This window comes from Balearica regulorum, chromosome 10 (genome assembly GCF_011004875.1).
Source record: "Balearica regulorum gibbericeps isolate bBalReg1 chromosome 10, bBalReg1.pri, whole genome shotgun sequence".
Taxonomy (NCBI): Eukaryota; Metazoa; Chordata; class Aves; order Gruiformes; family Gruidae; genus Balearica; species Balearica regulorum.
In genome coordinates, this window is record NC_046193.1 from 4,956,526 (window position 1) to 4,969,646 (window position 13,121).

The 13,121-nt window shown below is 58.3% G+C and overlaps 1 protein-coding gene across 2 annotated transcripts in view; it reads right to left on the reverse strand.

Annotated features, from left to right (window-relative positions):
* The window catches only part of BSN (bassoon presynaptic cytomatrix protein), a 92,518-nt gene that overhangs the window by 14,918 nt on the left and 64,479 nt on the right, over positions 1 to 13,121 (reverse strand). For both annotated transcript variants that reach the window (XM_075762833.1, XM_075762834.1), the window contains one exon: positions 778 to 1,212. In XM_075762833.1, the coding sequence (XP_075618948.1) occupies positions 778 to 1,212 (435 nt within the window). The remainder of the gene's footprint in view (positions 1 to 777; positions 1,213 to 13,121) is intronic.

Below are 13,121 nucleotides of genomic sequence, written 5' to 3' on the forward strand. Positions count from 1 at the left end.
TGCCTGCACGGGGAGGATCAGGAGCACTGGTAATGGGCGGGGGGGGAAAGCGCCATTGTGCCTGGCCCCAGAGCTACGGTCAGGGCCCATCACTCCGCCAGCACGAAGGCACCGCGAACCTTATTTGATTTTTGGGGGTACAAGGAGCCTCTTCCCAGGGGGCTGCACAGTGGCGTGGGGGGCAGCCGTCCCCTCCCAGCTTGTGGGGACCTCCCGCCACGTCCCCTCCCCACGGGGGGCTGTGCTGGCTGCTGCTGGGATGGTTGCACATGGGGGAAAAGCATCCCGATGCAGCCAAACGTTTCCCCAAACTGTACTGAATTTTAAAAAACGCGGGACGAGGAGCTTGAAAAACGCCCTCTGCTGCAACGTGAAATATTCTGAAACGAGTTTTCCATTTAACGACAAATTCACTTGCCCTTATATTATTTTAAAACAATTTCAAAGGCCAAAGACAACTTGAACTATCGCATTACACCCAAATTGATGTAACCTTAATAAAAAGAAGGCAAATACCAGCACGCCGCTGTGGAGCCTCTGAAGTCCCTAAGCGATTTGGAGAGGTTGAGACAGCAATGTTTTGAGATCACCGTTTCCCAAAAGGCCACTTCCCGAGAAAAAAGGCCTCCATGACACGGTTTCTGCTCTGACTTGGAACACCCCCCCCCCCATCTCTGAGCATCGCTGCCGGCGGAGGCAGGGCTCAGCGCCAGGGCAGCACTGGGCAGGATGCGGTCCCCAGGGATGCTCGGAGCTGGACGCACCCTGAGAGCTCACCTCCTGCTCCTTTGCCCGTGGCACCTCGGGGGGTGCCCGGCTCTCCTTGCTCTCTGCCTCTGGTTTGGGGGTCGTGCTCTTCCCTTTCGGCGCGGCGCCCTCGGGAGCTCTGGACGGCTCCGGGGCGGCTTTGGGCAGCGGCTTTTCCTCTGCTGGCACCGGGGGCTTCTTCTCCGCCGGGGCAGGGCTGGGGGTCCTGCTCTGCTCGGCAGCCCGGAGGGTCCTTGCGGGTGAGGGCTGCCGCTCCGGGGGTGCCACCGGTTCGGCGGGCGCCGGCGCGGGCGCTCTCTGCTGCTGGCCGGCAGCTGGTGGCTGGTGGCGCGGGGAGCCGGCGGGCGGTTGCTTTGGGGCGGGCAGCGGCATCGGGGCAGGGTCACCGAGGCCGCCTTCGAGCAGCCGCTGAGTTTGGCAGTTCAAGCACAGCCATTCGTTCTTCTGCAAAACAGAGAAAGGAAAAGTTCTGATCAAACTCCCGGACCTTTGTCACGGCGGGGACCTCGCTGAGAAGTCCAACTGACGGGACACGCGGCGACGGTGCAAAGGACTCAGCCCACCCAGACCAAATAACCGCCTTCGGAGAGGCCAGGCGGTGAGCAGGCAAGCGCCGAGATGCCGGCGCAGGCTGCGGAGGGGCGTGCGGCATTGCCGCCGGACCCTACAAACCATCTAGAAGAAGGGACTGACCATCCAGCTTAAAGCTACCCCTACCCTCCTCAGTGATGGTCAGGCAGAGGGACCACGGCTAGGGCACAGGGATCCCACGCTCTCCCCCCCAACACCTCAGCATCAGCAGCTCTTTGCACCTCCAGTCTTGCCGGTATTTCGGTTTTAAGCGAAATTAAACAATGAAGGCAGATTACTGCCGTAGCTTAACACTTCTCGGACTCCATACAGCTTCTCTCTCGCTCTGATTTGTTTTCCTTGATATAATAAAGGTTTAATAGCATAATCATAATACTTAAGGATCTTTTTTTCTAGGTTATCAGAAAATACCAGGTACACAAGTATGCAAATTTTTTCCAAAGATATTACCCAAAGTACACGCTGTGCGGTAAAAGAACAAGACAATCTCGTCTAGTGAAATTCTCAGCAAGACTCGTCGTTTTATGGCCTGGAAAAAGCAGCTTGCGAGCAGGGCTGTGAGTGGCAGAGAGCCCGCGGGGCTAGGCAGGGGCTCTGCATTAAGAGATCAGAAGCACTTTCCCCCTCCCCGGGCTGTCCAAGGGCTATTTTTACCCACCCAGGAATGTCCAGGAATAGGGGTCTGACATTTCCTTCCCTTTTGATGTTTCATCATCTTAAATCCGTTCGGTTTTGCTGCTAACAGCCTGATATGCTCCAAGTCCTTTTCCCCAGACTCCTGCTGATCCGTCGTTGCTCCCGAAGCTCGGGGTGGCCAACCTCGGGGGGCAGCTGGCCCCAGAGGAGCTGTCATCACACTGTTAGAGAGGTGGGCTTGGTCTTCAGCTGGACCAGCCTGGGCTTGGGGCTGCAAGCCAGCCGTGTCTCCTGGGGCCACAGAGGCCATGGTCTCCATGTAGAAGATGAGGTTCACCAAAATGGCCTCGAGGAAACGGCCTCAAGTTGCACCACGGGGGGTTTAGGTTGGATATTAGGAAAAAAAGTTTCACCAAAAGGGTTGTCAAGCACTGGAACAGGCTGCCCAGGGAAGTGGTTGAGTCACCATCCCTGCAGGTATTTAAAAGATGTGTAGATTTGGCACTTGGGGACATGGTTTAGTGGTGGGCTTGGCAGTGCTGGATTAATGGTGGCACTCAATGATCTTACGGGTTTTTTCCAACCTAAATGATTCTAGGATTCTATTCTACGACTCTAAAAACCATACCTACAAGATGGCAGCAGCATAACGGGCTTGGCACCTGCACCCAGCACCCAGGAGCCCCCACGTTTCCATGAGATGCTGGAGGCGCTTTGCAGCTGGTGGCAGCCGGGACTCGTGGGCTTCCCCGTGGACGCTTCTTCGCTCGCGCAGCCATCTGGGCCGGGGCAGCCACGCAGCCCATGTTCTTCAGGGAGCAGCAGGGTGGGAGGGCTTCTTCTGGGGGGAAGGGGCAGGCGTGCAACGTCCTCCCTCCCACCTCCACCGCCCCGCTCTTCACACAAACATCTTAAGAATACATTAGGGCTTCGGAGGGCCATAAAAAAAAAAATCCCTTTCAGCATGGTAATATTTAATTACTGCTTAATCAAAGAGAAAGTCTAATTAAGGGGCAAGTGCAGCCTATTGTATCTTAATGATTGCATTTGTCATCTTTTATTTCAGAACTCGCTCTTGTCCCTGTGCCTCTGAATCAGATCTCCTCGCCCCACTCCGCTGTGTAATTATTTCAGACTGCAGAAGGAAATGTGATTGCGTGACACAAATTGAATCCCTGCCTCATGGAAACACGCGGCCTTTCATTTTTCTTTCAGGAATCCCATTTTTCTCCACCAGAGCTCCCTCCCGGCCGCGAGCAGCGAGGGGCAGGTGCAATGCAGAGGGGACAGGCTGGCTATGCCTATGCTCCTGCCCGTCCCTCTCCGCCACGCCGTCGTGCCAGCTGCCGCCTTGGTCCGGCAGGAACCGGAGAAGCTCAGCCCACCTCGAACAACCCAGCCTGCCACGGGGGCAGGCCCTTCGTACGCTGCCTGGATGGGGCAGTGCCCGCGCTCATGGTGTGCCAGCCCGGCAGACCGTGCTGGTTGGGAAGCTCCGGACGAGGGGATGGGCACGGCTGCTTTGGCCTTCCAAGGCAAAACTCAAGCCAAGGACGACCATGGAACGGCCAGTGCTGGCCACCACGTGCCAACTACGGATGCCAAGTACCGGTCAGGTCTTGTCCGAGGAGGTGGCTCTTGCGCCCAGGGAGCGGCAGGGCTCACACACGCTCTGGGCAGGGCCCTGCTGGGACAGCCCCGGCGGCAGGACACCCCCCGGCACGCTCCTCTTGTCTCGGTTTGCCTGGGTACAGGGGTACGCGCGTTGCAGGAGCAGAGGTTCAGGGTGGACGTTAGTGAAAGCTCCTTTGCTGAGGCAGCGGTACAGCGCCGGACGGTCACCGGGGGGTCTCCGTCCTTGCAGGGGGCTCGAGACTTTGCTAGATAAAGCCCCCTGTGTTGGTGGCTGCCCTGCTCTGCCTGGGAGGCTGGACTGGAGACCCCACGCTCCCCACGGGCACCTCCCTGAGTCCAGGCAGGCAAGGGACACCACCGCAGCACAAGGCAGGCATCGGCAGAGAGGACCGGCTGGCGTCATCTCATCGGGATGAGGCTCGGGGGTCCTCCAAGACCAGGCGAGCACGGGACCGATCCGTACCATGGGGAACCGACGGCTCCGCAGCTCGGCCCGAGCGCCCTCCCTCGGGTTCCTCCCAGCCGTGGCTCCGCAGCCATTCCTCTTGGCAGCTGCCCCAGCTCGAGCAGCTCGCCCTGCCATCCTGCTCTCGCAGATGTGACAGCTCGCTTCACGGGACCGCACCGGGAAGCGGATAAGGGAACAATCTCCGGTAAAAATAGCCCTGCCAAAAAGATTGCGGAGCTCCTCTCTGAAACGCCCCTTGCCTTTCACGGCAGGCAGAAGGGCTGGGGTACGGAGGGAAGGCAGAAACCGGGGCAGGTTGCAGGCGGAGGGGGCCCTTAGCCTTCACCAGCCATGAGAGGTGCCAGCCAAGCCCCGGGAGATGCCCGAGACGACAGACCGGCATATCTTGAGTTTGCATTTTGTCTTCCTGGCTTTTCTTTTGGCACCCAGGGGGGTCTCCGGTGCCGGGGAGACGCTGCAGACAGTACAGCACCCTGCGCTTTAGTCTGAGCCCCTGTGGAAAATCACTGTGGGGTTACAGCCTCGGATGGCAGAAGAGATAACCGACTTCCCGAGCTGCAGGAGGGCCCCTGCCCCATCAGCAGCCAGCGCCGCACAGGGCCGTGCGTACGCCGCGAGCGCAGGCTGTGCCGCGGCAGCCAGCACAGCATTTGCCATCGCATCCCGGCGCTCGCCGCAGCGAATACCTCCGGCAGCTGGAGCTGCGAGCTGCCCAGCTCCTACACGTGCATGAGGAGGGGGGCGTGAAATCCCCCCTGTGGCAGCTGCGGGGAGACGGAGGCAAGCGAAGCTGCCCGTGCCTAGCGGGAACATCTCTGCCAAAAACCCTCCGAGCTCTCGGTCCCCGTCTTTAAGAGACCCCTGCGGCCCCGCCGACCCCCAGCACTGACGCCCGGCACGCTGCTGGACGCGACGAACCGAGGGGCCCAGTGAAGATGTTGCGTCTGCGTCTGCCGCGGACCCGTGGCGTTATCAGCTCGGTGTTTGGTTATCCCACAGCACCTCTGCTCCCTCTCAGCTCAGGGGCATCGGCGCCGGAGGAGCTCCCCCGCACGAAGAACTCGGCCACAGGCATTTCCCAGGGATTAAGCTGCCCCTGAGAAAAATGCAAACATTCGACGACCGGCTGATTTGCTAACAGCTTGTAAATCCCCATCGAGATTAACCAGATCCCATGAAGATGATAATAATAATTAGGCTGTATTTAGTGCTTTGCGTGTCCGAACCGTTGGATGCCCAGGAAGTCAGGGTGCCCCTCGCCGGGGCGGTAAGCGGGTAAGGAGCTTACGGCAAAGGCATGGCGGCACCTGTCTGAGTCTTGGTGCTTAAAGATGCTGGAAATCACGGCCCCGGGACAGGGGCTTGCTCGGTGCCGAGGTTCACCGTACCACGGTGGTGGGCACGGCGGGGTTTAACCGCGCAGAGTGCAGGTGACGGGCAGCCGGGGCACAGGCAACGCCGCCGGGACGCAGAGCAGGGTCCAGGCAAAGGAAAGCATCAGTAATTAAAAAGAGGGATGAAACCAAAGCACGCCTGAGATGCCGTCTTAAACAAAGAGGCGCTGGCAGGGCAGGGAGGAGCGCTGGAAACCGGCCAGCAGGCAGGCAGGGGGGCGAAGGCACCGGGGGGCTGCCCGGCCCAGCCGGGTTACCAGCCTGCACCCCGGGAGGGTCACCGCCCCGAGCCCTCGGGCTCCCAGCCTTCCTCGCCACCAAACCACCAGGATTTGCAGAGGAGTTATGGCAAAAGTAGGTTTCCAGGGAGAGAGAGGGAGGTCCTGCGGTCTTTAGGGACAGGATGGAGCCCGGGGTGCAGGGCTCTGGGCCAGTGACCCAGAGCGAGCGGCTTCGTTCAAGGCATCACATCCGAGCGGTAACGACCATCCTGGTTTTTAATTGCGCACCGCATGAGCGGTGTTGGGAAATTCCAGATGCGGCCGCGATTCCTGCAGGCTCTGCCGAAGGGGCGGCGATTGCCGTGCCGACGGCTGCCCGCGGGCGAGGGAGGATGAGGAGCAGCCCTGCTTGCAGGGGAGCCCCCGGGGCTGCCGCCGCAGTACCCCAGGGCGATACGGGGGGGATGGGGCTCAGGGTCGGCGTGCCTCGGGGGTCTGCGTGCGTGGGGGGTGCGCCCGGCTCCCCCCGAGCTCCGGCATCCGCTGGCAGGTGGCCACAGCCGCGCTTGCCAACCTCCGCCGGGCTTTACCCTGCAATTGTTTTAATTTACTAATGGGCAATGACAAAACTGTAATTAACTAAAACAGAAGTCTTCCCGTGTAATTTTGGTCAACGTTACCGCTTGGCAAGTTAATTAAATGCTGAATCCCCCAGTGCCACTGGGGTGGTTTTTTTTAACGACAGAGCCAGCAAGCTTCAGCATCACGCTTGCACGTGAACCTCCCGTTCAGCGACTCGGAGATCCGAGAGCCTCGGCAGGAGCCGGCGGTGCCAGAGGCTTCCCAGGCTTCCACGGAGCCTTCCCGACAGTCCCACTGTCCCCGTCGCCCCCGAGACCCTCGCTGCAACCTCTCCGGCTTCTGGCAGATGCACGGCCGTGGTCCTCATCCCAGCGCAACCCGCTCCCCGCAATACCATCCCCAGGACTCTGCCCAGTTATTTATGTTCTACGGCATTATTTTGCACAATCAAACCGACACCTATTAAAATACCAGGACAAAAGGCTGTACAAAATAAGATAAGCAGCATGAGGCATAAGTATCTCGCGAGCCAGATCTCATCTCCCAGCATTAAACGCGGTGAATCTCACAGGAATATTTCATTTATTTGCTGACAAGTACTGTGCAGGGCTCATCACTGTGACAGATGGGTGCTTGGAAAATATGGAAAACACTTCTGGTATCTGAATCAAGATCCAAATTAACAACAAGAAGCTCATAAAATCACTTCCCAAACACTCCTCGCAGCCCCACTTGCAGGAATCCTCCTGTCCCGGAGGGCTCCCGACATCCAGCCACCTCCTGCACCCCCCCCCGCAGCACAAACGGGGCACCTCACTGTAGGATCCCACCTCCCAAGCGCTCAGCACCCCGGTGCCGAGAACACCACAGCTCCGTCCACACCGGGGAGGGATTTTAGCACAGTTTTAAAGGAAAAGGACTGAATTATGCTCGCTCGTTGGATGCCAGGGCTGTTTCAGACCCATCTCGGGTCCGGTTGGCAGGTTCTCCATCCCCTAACTGCTCCCGTGCCCTTCCCCCCCCTCGGCAAAGATGCCCAAAGAACCCCGGTGCTCATTCATTTCAGATGCCGCTGCCCGAGCACCGGCTGATGCTTGCTCCCCGTCCCGAGCCCCCCCCAAACGGCCTCCCTGCAGCTGGAGGCACCGCCGCCCCCGCCAAACCGGGGAGGTGACGGGGAGCGTGCCGACCTGTGCCAACCGGCGCTTCTCCGGGATGCTCGCCTGCGGAGCGGGGGGATGCGCATCACGGCCCCGACCGCAGCACATTCACAAAATGCATTTTCGACCTCGTGTGCCACCAGCAAATAACCACGGGCCTGGTTTTACCTCCGCCCCGGCCCTTATCTCTCCTAGGAGGCTGAGGCAGCGATGGGATTTCAGACGAAGGCGAGGAAACGTGCCGAGACAGCGGAAGCGCCAGAGATCGGGAGGTGAGATGGAGCAAACGCAGGGGATGCTCGCCAGAGAAGCTCGTCGGGAAGAGACCAGAGAGGATTCAGCTGGCCCCGGCGCCAGGAGGGACCGAGATCGAGGGGGAGGCAGCGGCGGGGGGGGGGGGGGGGGCAGCCCCGGGGAGCCGGGGGGACAGGCAGGGCTGGCTGGGCACGGCCGGCGGTGCACACACGCATGTTCACGCACCGCCCCGGGACAGCCGTCTCCGGGATGGGGCAGAGAGCGTAGGGTGTGCTATTGCTCCGATGATGCCTTTTTTCCCTTAAAACCGCCCTCAAAATCCTGCTCAAGCTAGATGCAGAGCTGCCTGTGCATGCCAGCTGCGGTTCTGCCCGCATATAGGTGCTGCTTCTGAAGTTTATGCGTGCATATATATATATATGCGTATCTAGATATAAACAAACCCGTAAATACAAAAGGAGCACCGAGTGCAACTCTCGAACGCCGTTCAGCGGAGCAGGTCGTGTTTCTCGAGCCCGGCTGCTGGCCGCGTGCCGATGCCTGCCCAGCCGGGGAGCCGGGGCTGGGGGGGGCTGCCGGGCTCCCCGGGGAGTTGTGGCACATCCTTCCCGCTGCCCGGCGGGAGGCTGCTGCAGGCAGCGCGGCAAAGAGCCAGCACTCCCTCGGCGTAAAGCCGCAGGCTCCCGGGAGCGTCCGCAGGGAAAGGCAGCGAGGGGACAGCGCGTGCCTCCCGCAGCAGAGTTTCCTCGGCTGCCGACTGCTCCACGCTAATTAACTTCGTTACCATCAACTGGGCGAGGATTAGCGCGACCGAGGTTCACAGATCAGCCCAGCTGAAAACCACCGCGGTTACTGCAATCCTTTGCTAAATACAGCATTTGACTAAGCAACCCAGCGATGTGTTTTCCAGCACCAGCCTGTTCTTATCTGTTCCCGTGGCCTCTCTCAAGCCGATGGAGCCGACGGCCCCTCCCCAGCTCTATCTCAGCTGCGTGCGATGTACCGGTGGCCTTCACACCACAATAATGCGATGAAATGCAGCGCAGGGTAACGAGCTCAGGGCTCGTTTTCTGCCTCCCATCTGCTCCGTTCCATCCCTCTTCCTCCTCTGTGCTGGGACCTCTCCCCGTTGGAAAAAAGACGCAGAAAGAGAAGATGGGAGAAGCTGCACGCAGCAGCCGGGGCTGCCATCAGCTGTGCTGGGAGGGAAGGGAAGGGAAGGACACGGGCAGCGGTGGCTCCCAGCGCCCCCTCCATCGCTCCCTCCCCTCGCCAAACCTACCCGGAGGGGACCTGGAGCAGCAGCGGGGGTGTCTGCCCTCCCGCCCATCCCCGTCACCAGTGCCATGGGGAGGGGAGGGCAGAGCGACGGGGAGCTGGACTAGAGCTAGGCGCAGAAGCGGCCATGGCAGCACCCGAGAGCACCCTCCTTCCCCGGCTCTCCCTTCTCCTTTTCCCCCCGCACATGCCTCACGCCGGGCAGTGTTTTCCTCCCCAGCTCCCGGCCGCAGCAGGGACGCGTCCGCCCTCCACGGCACAGCCCAGGGGTGGGGGCAATGGCCCCCGAGGCATTCGCAGCCTCCCGCCCTGCAGTTCCATACACCAGCGGAGGATTATTCCGGCTGAAAATCTTTGACTGATGAGTAATAGCAACGCTCCCCTCCACTTGCCTTCGAGGAATAGCTGTGCTCTTGCCAAGTCCAGCTTATTCCACTGCAGCGGCCGATGGCCGGGCCGGTGAATGCCACCGCGGCGGGGAGAAAGCGGCTCAAGCCTCTGCGGCCGCAGCGGAGCTGCAAACGCAGTTTCCACCGGCATGGCCAGCCCGGACCACCCGCGGCTTCACACCCAGCTGCAAACCGCAGCGGCGGTGCCCTGGGGTCAGCGCATCGCCGTCCCGGGCAGCCCCTCTTGCAGTGGAGATCTGCAGAAAATCGATGGGCTTTTTAGCGCACCGACACACGGACAGGGGCGTACGCCGCTCCGCTCTTTCCTGAGCCGTCCCGGGGCTCCCAGCAAGGGTCCTTCCCTTGACAGAGGCTAGAGGCCGGCAACTCTTCCACGTTACTAGGAATCGCGGTGTTAGAGTTGAGTTTAGACTGCTTTCCCGTATCAGTATTCCACTCCCGCCCTGGAGCATCTCAGCCCCCGCATCCCCGTGCGGCCGCAGCCAGGAGCCAGGCTCCCCCAGCTCATCTCTGCCCCCTGCCCATCTTCCACCACCGCCTCCAAAATCAGGGCAGCTGCTGCGGCAGGAAGCACCTTCTGGATTTTTTCAGCTTAAAAAAAAAATAAATAATAAAAAAAAACCCCCACCATCTTTTTGAACGGCAAGAATGTTTCTAAGTCAAAGGATTTAAACTATTTTGCAATCAAGGAAGCATATTTCCAAACGAGCCCGATTGCGAGAGCCCGGGTGCTGTGTGGGCTGTGTGAAGGGGCTGCTAAAAACGGGTACACAGCTGTCCAAAATCTGGAAACCGGTGCTTTGGCAGAATATATATAGACATCCCTCCCCACTCAACATATTTCCTTCCAGTTCATTAGCTAAAAACATTTCCAAAAAATCAGTAGGATATTGAGGAGAGCATTTTGTTGCTTTGGGCTTTTCTAAAAGCCGCGGGACCGATTCCCGGGCCTGGGGGTGAGCGTCCATCGCGCCGGGAGCAGCCTGCTGAGCACGGGCGTCACTGCCGCGCTTCGGCAGGAACGGAGACGTCCGGCTGTAAACCAGCTGCCGTCGGGAAGGGGAAGCAGAGACGCCGGCTCCCAGCACGGCGATGGAGATGACCGCAAGCAGGTTGGCCTCCAGACGGCAAGGAGGTGAGACATGGAGGCCAGCCACCCCTGGGTGGGACGTGGGACATCCTCCGCGTTACTATTTGAAGAAGAGAAGACTAGTTTTGCGGCCGGCCGTGACCACCAGAAATGCCCATCTTCACTCCGACCCAACAAGCTCCCCCACCGCCTTCTGCACCAGGTCATCATCCTCAGCACTTTGGGCCAGGTAAGACACACCCTTCGTTTCGCACGGTTGACACCGCTGGCCAGCACCTTTGATACTCATTTATCTCCGTTGTTATTTCCAACCTGGATGTGCTCCCTTTTTTTCCTGGCCGTCGGCTACCACCGTGCATCTTCTGCTACCTTGATGTCCCCTTCTGCAGCGAGCAGGTGGAGATAAAGCTGCCTCTGGCCTGGGACAGACCCACGACGGAGCATCTTTTCTAAGAATTGGGAGAAACCGCACGTCCGGGCTGGGCACCTGAGGGTGCCGTCGCGGGAGGACACGCACGAGCGTGGCGCTGCGTATTACAGAAAAAGGAAAATCACAAAGAGTAAGAAAATAGGAGGAACGAGAGAGCAAGTGTCAGACGCTGAAAACACTTTTCGTTTCCCTTTTCACTGAGCCTTGCTATTTCTCTCTGTTTTATCTCGGAGAAAGAGCTAAATTAACTACCGGCTCAGTTCCGAGAGACTGGATCCAAATGGATGAAGAATTAAGAAGATTTTCTGTTCACAATAAAATCCAGCCAACAGTATTAAAGCAGCAGAGGGTTGGGTCTGGTTCTCAGAGATTAGCTATGGCTGTCCCAAGGAAGACGAGCTCCGATCTTCCCATTCTGCTCCAACGTGACGTTTATAAACCTGCCTGGATCATTTGCAGTCGTTACGGACCAGACTGCAACGACCACCGTTTAACCACGTAGAAGAGAGCAACGTGGCTCTGGTCCTCCGCCGTGTCCCGGCTCCCCGTCCCCTCTCGCCCGCAGACAGACCGGTACGCCCTCCCCGAGGAACCCGCCAGGTTACTGCTCCGGCGCTGCCGGGGACGCACCCGCTGAGCAACCACATCGTCTCAGCAAGCCCCGCCGTAACGTCACGCCACAGCTCCGCATCAGCACTGCAACCCACCAGCACAGAGCCTATTTTTCCCCTACCGATAAAGAAGTAATATATTGTTCATTTTTGTTTGAATCGATCCGGCCGCGCAGTGTAATTTACTCCGTGATGTAGTACTCCTTAACGAGATTTATCAGCCTGCCAGGCAGCCTTATCTTTAACGATCCCCATTATCGGGACGTATTCCTCAGCCAAGGTTAACAGCAGCAGGAGGATCTCCGAACGCTGGCTGCATGACAATAATCCCGCAGTAACGCCCAGGAGACGTACGTCGGATCCAGCGGAGCCCGTACCCCGCTCACCGCGGATCCCAACCCCCTTTGGCGCATCGGCACGGTGCCGACGGAAGGTGTTTCTCACGACCGCGCCGCTATTTCACAAGTACGTTTGATGAAATAACCGTGTCTCTTCAGATCCGTTTCAACCCGCGCGCTGAAGATTTTCGAGTTTGCGGCAAAATAATGCTTGCAAAGAGAAACCTGGCCAAACTCTGCAGAAAACAAATATAACATTCTATTTGTTTTTCTAACAGAATGGAAGAAAATCCAAGAAAAGCTAAGTTTATCAGAGAAGTCTTATTTAATCAAAACCTTGGTTTTTCATAGGCACTAGTGTTGACTAAAATATCCAGCCATCCAACTAGCAATTTTCTGCATCTGATAAAAGCAGATTCAAGCTGTCTGATTGCTCTCTTAAATTGCAAAGAGCCCCAAGTGTCTATCAGGCAGCAGCTACTCACTTCCAAACCAGAAGAAAATCTGCATCTTCAAGAGCTTCGGCTTCCTTCCCATCACGAGCTGTTCAGTCCCCAGTTCCCCCATCCCCAAACCAGTCCAGCAGCAGCAAACGGGGTCCGAACCTATTTCACGATCACGACGGATCATTTTCAAAGCGTGTTGGGGAGCCATCAGTTGCGTGGCTTGGAAGCTGAGGACATCACAAACCAACATCCTACGGTACCTGCATAGTCATCTAACGCTTTCAAACCTTTAAAAACAATTATACTATTTTCCCAGGAGTCAACCCTACATCAGCAGAGACCGAAAACCCCACGTGGCGGTGCCTGAGGGTACTCAGGGTTCCACCGCTGAGACCTACCAAACCCACCTCCCCACGGTCCTTGCACATTGGGTAGACGCACCACCGGAGGAGACATCTCCCAACGGTTGTCCTCAGCTCTCCCAGGCCCTGCCAGAGAGCGGGAGGTCACCTCCGGGCTTTCCTGGCTGTTTAGGAAAACTTGGAAACCAGGCCACCAAAGGCCAAGGGCTTCACCTTTGGGTTGAGAGCAGCCAGCGCTGCGCAGACAGGGGCAGACATCTCAGGCAACCCCTGACCCCAGGGATTTCAGCCCTTTGCCCTCCTCTCCTTCTCCATCCTGTCCTCTTGCTATTTCTACGGCCCCTGCCAGAACTTTTGCCCTGAAATACATGTATTCCTAGAGAACCGGAAACTTTGCTTTCTGCGGGCAATGCTGTTTGACCCCGTTAAACGACTGCTGCTTCAA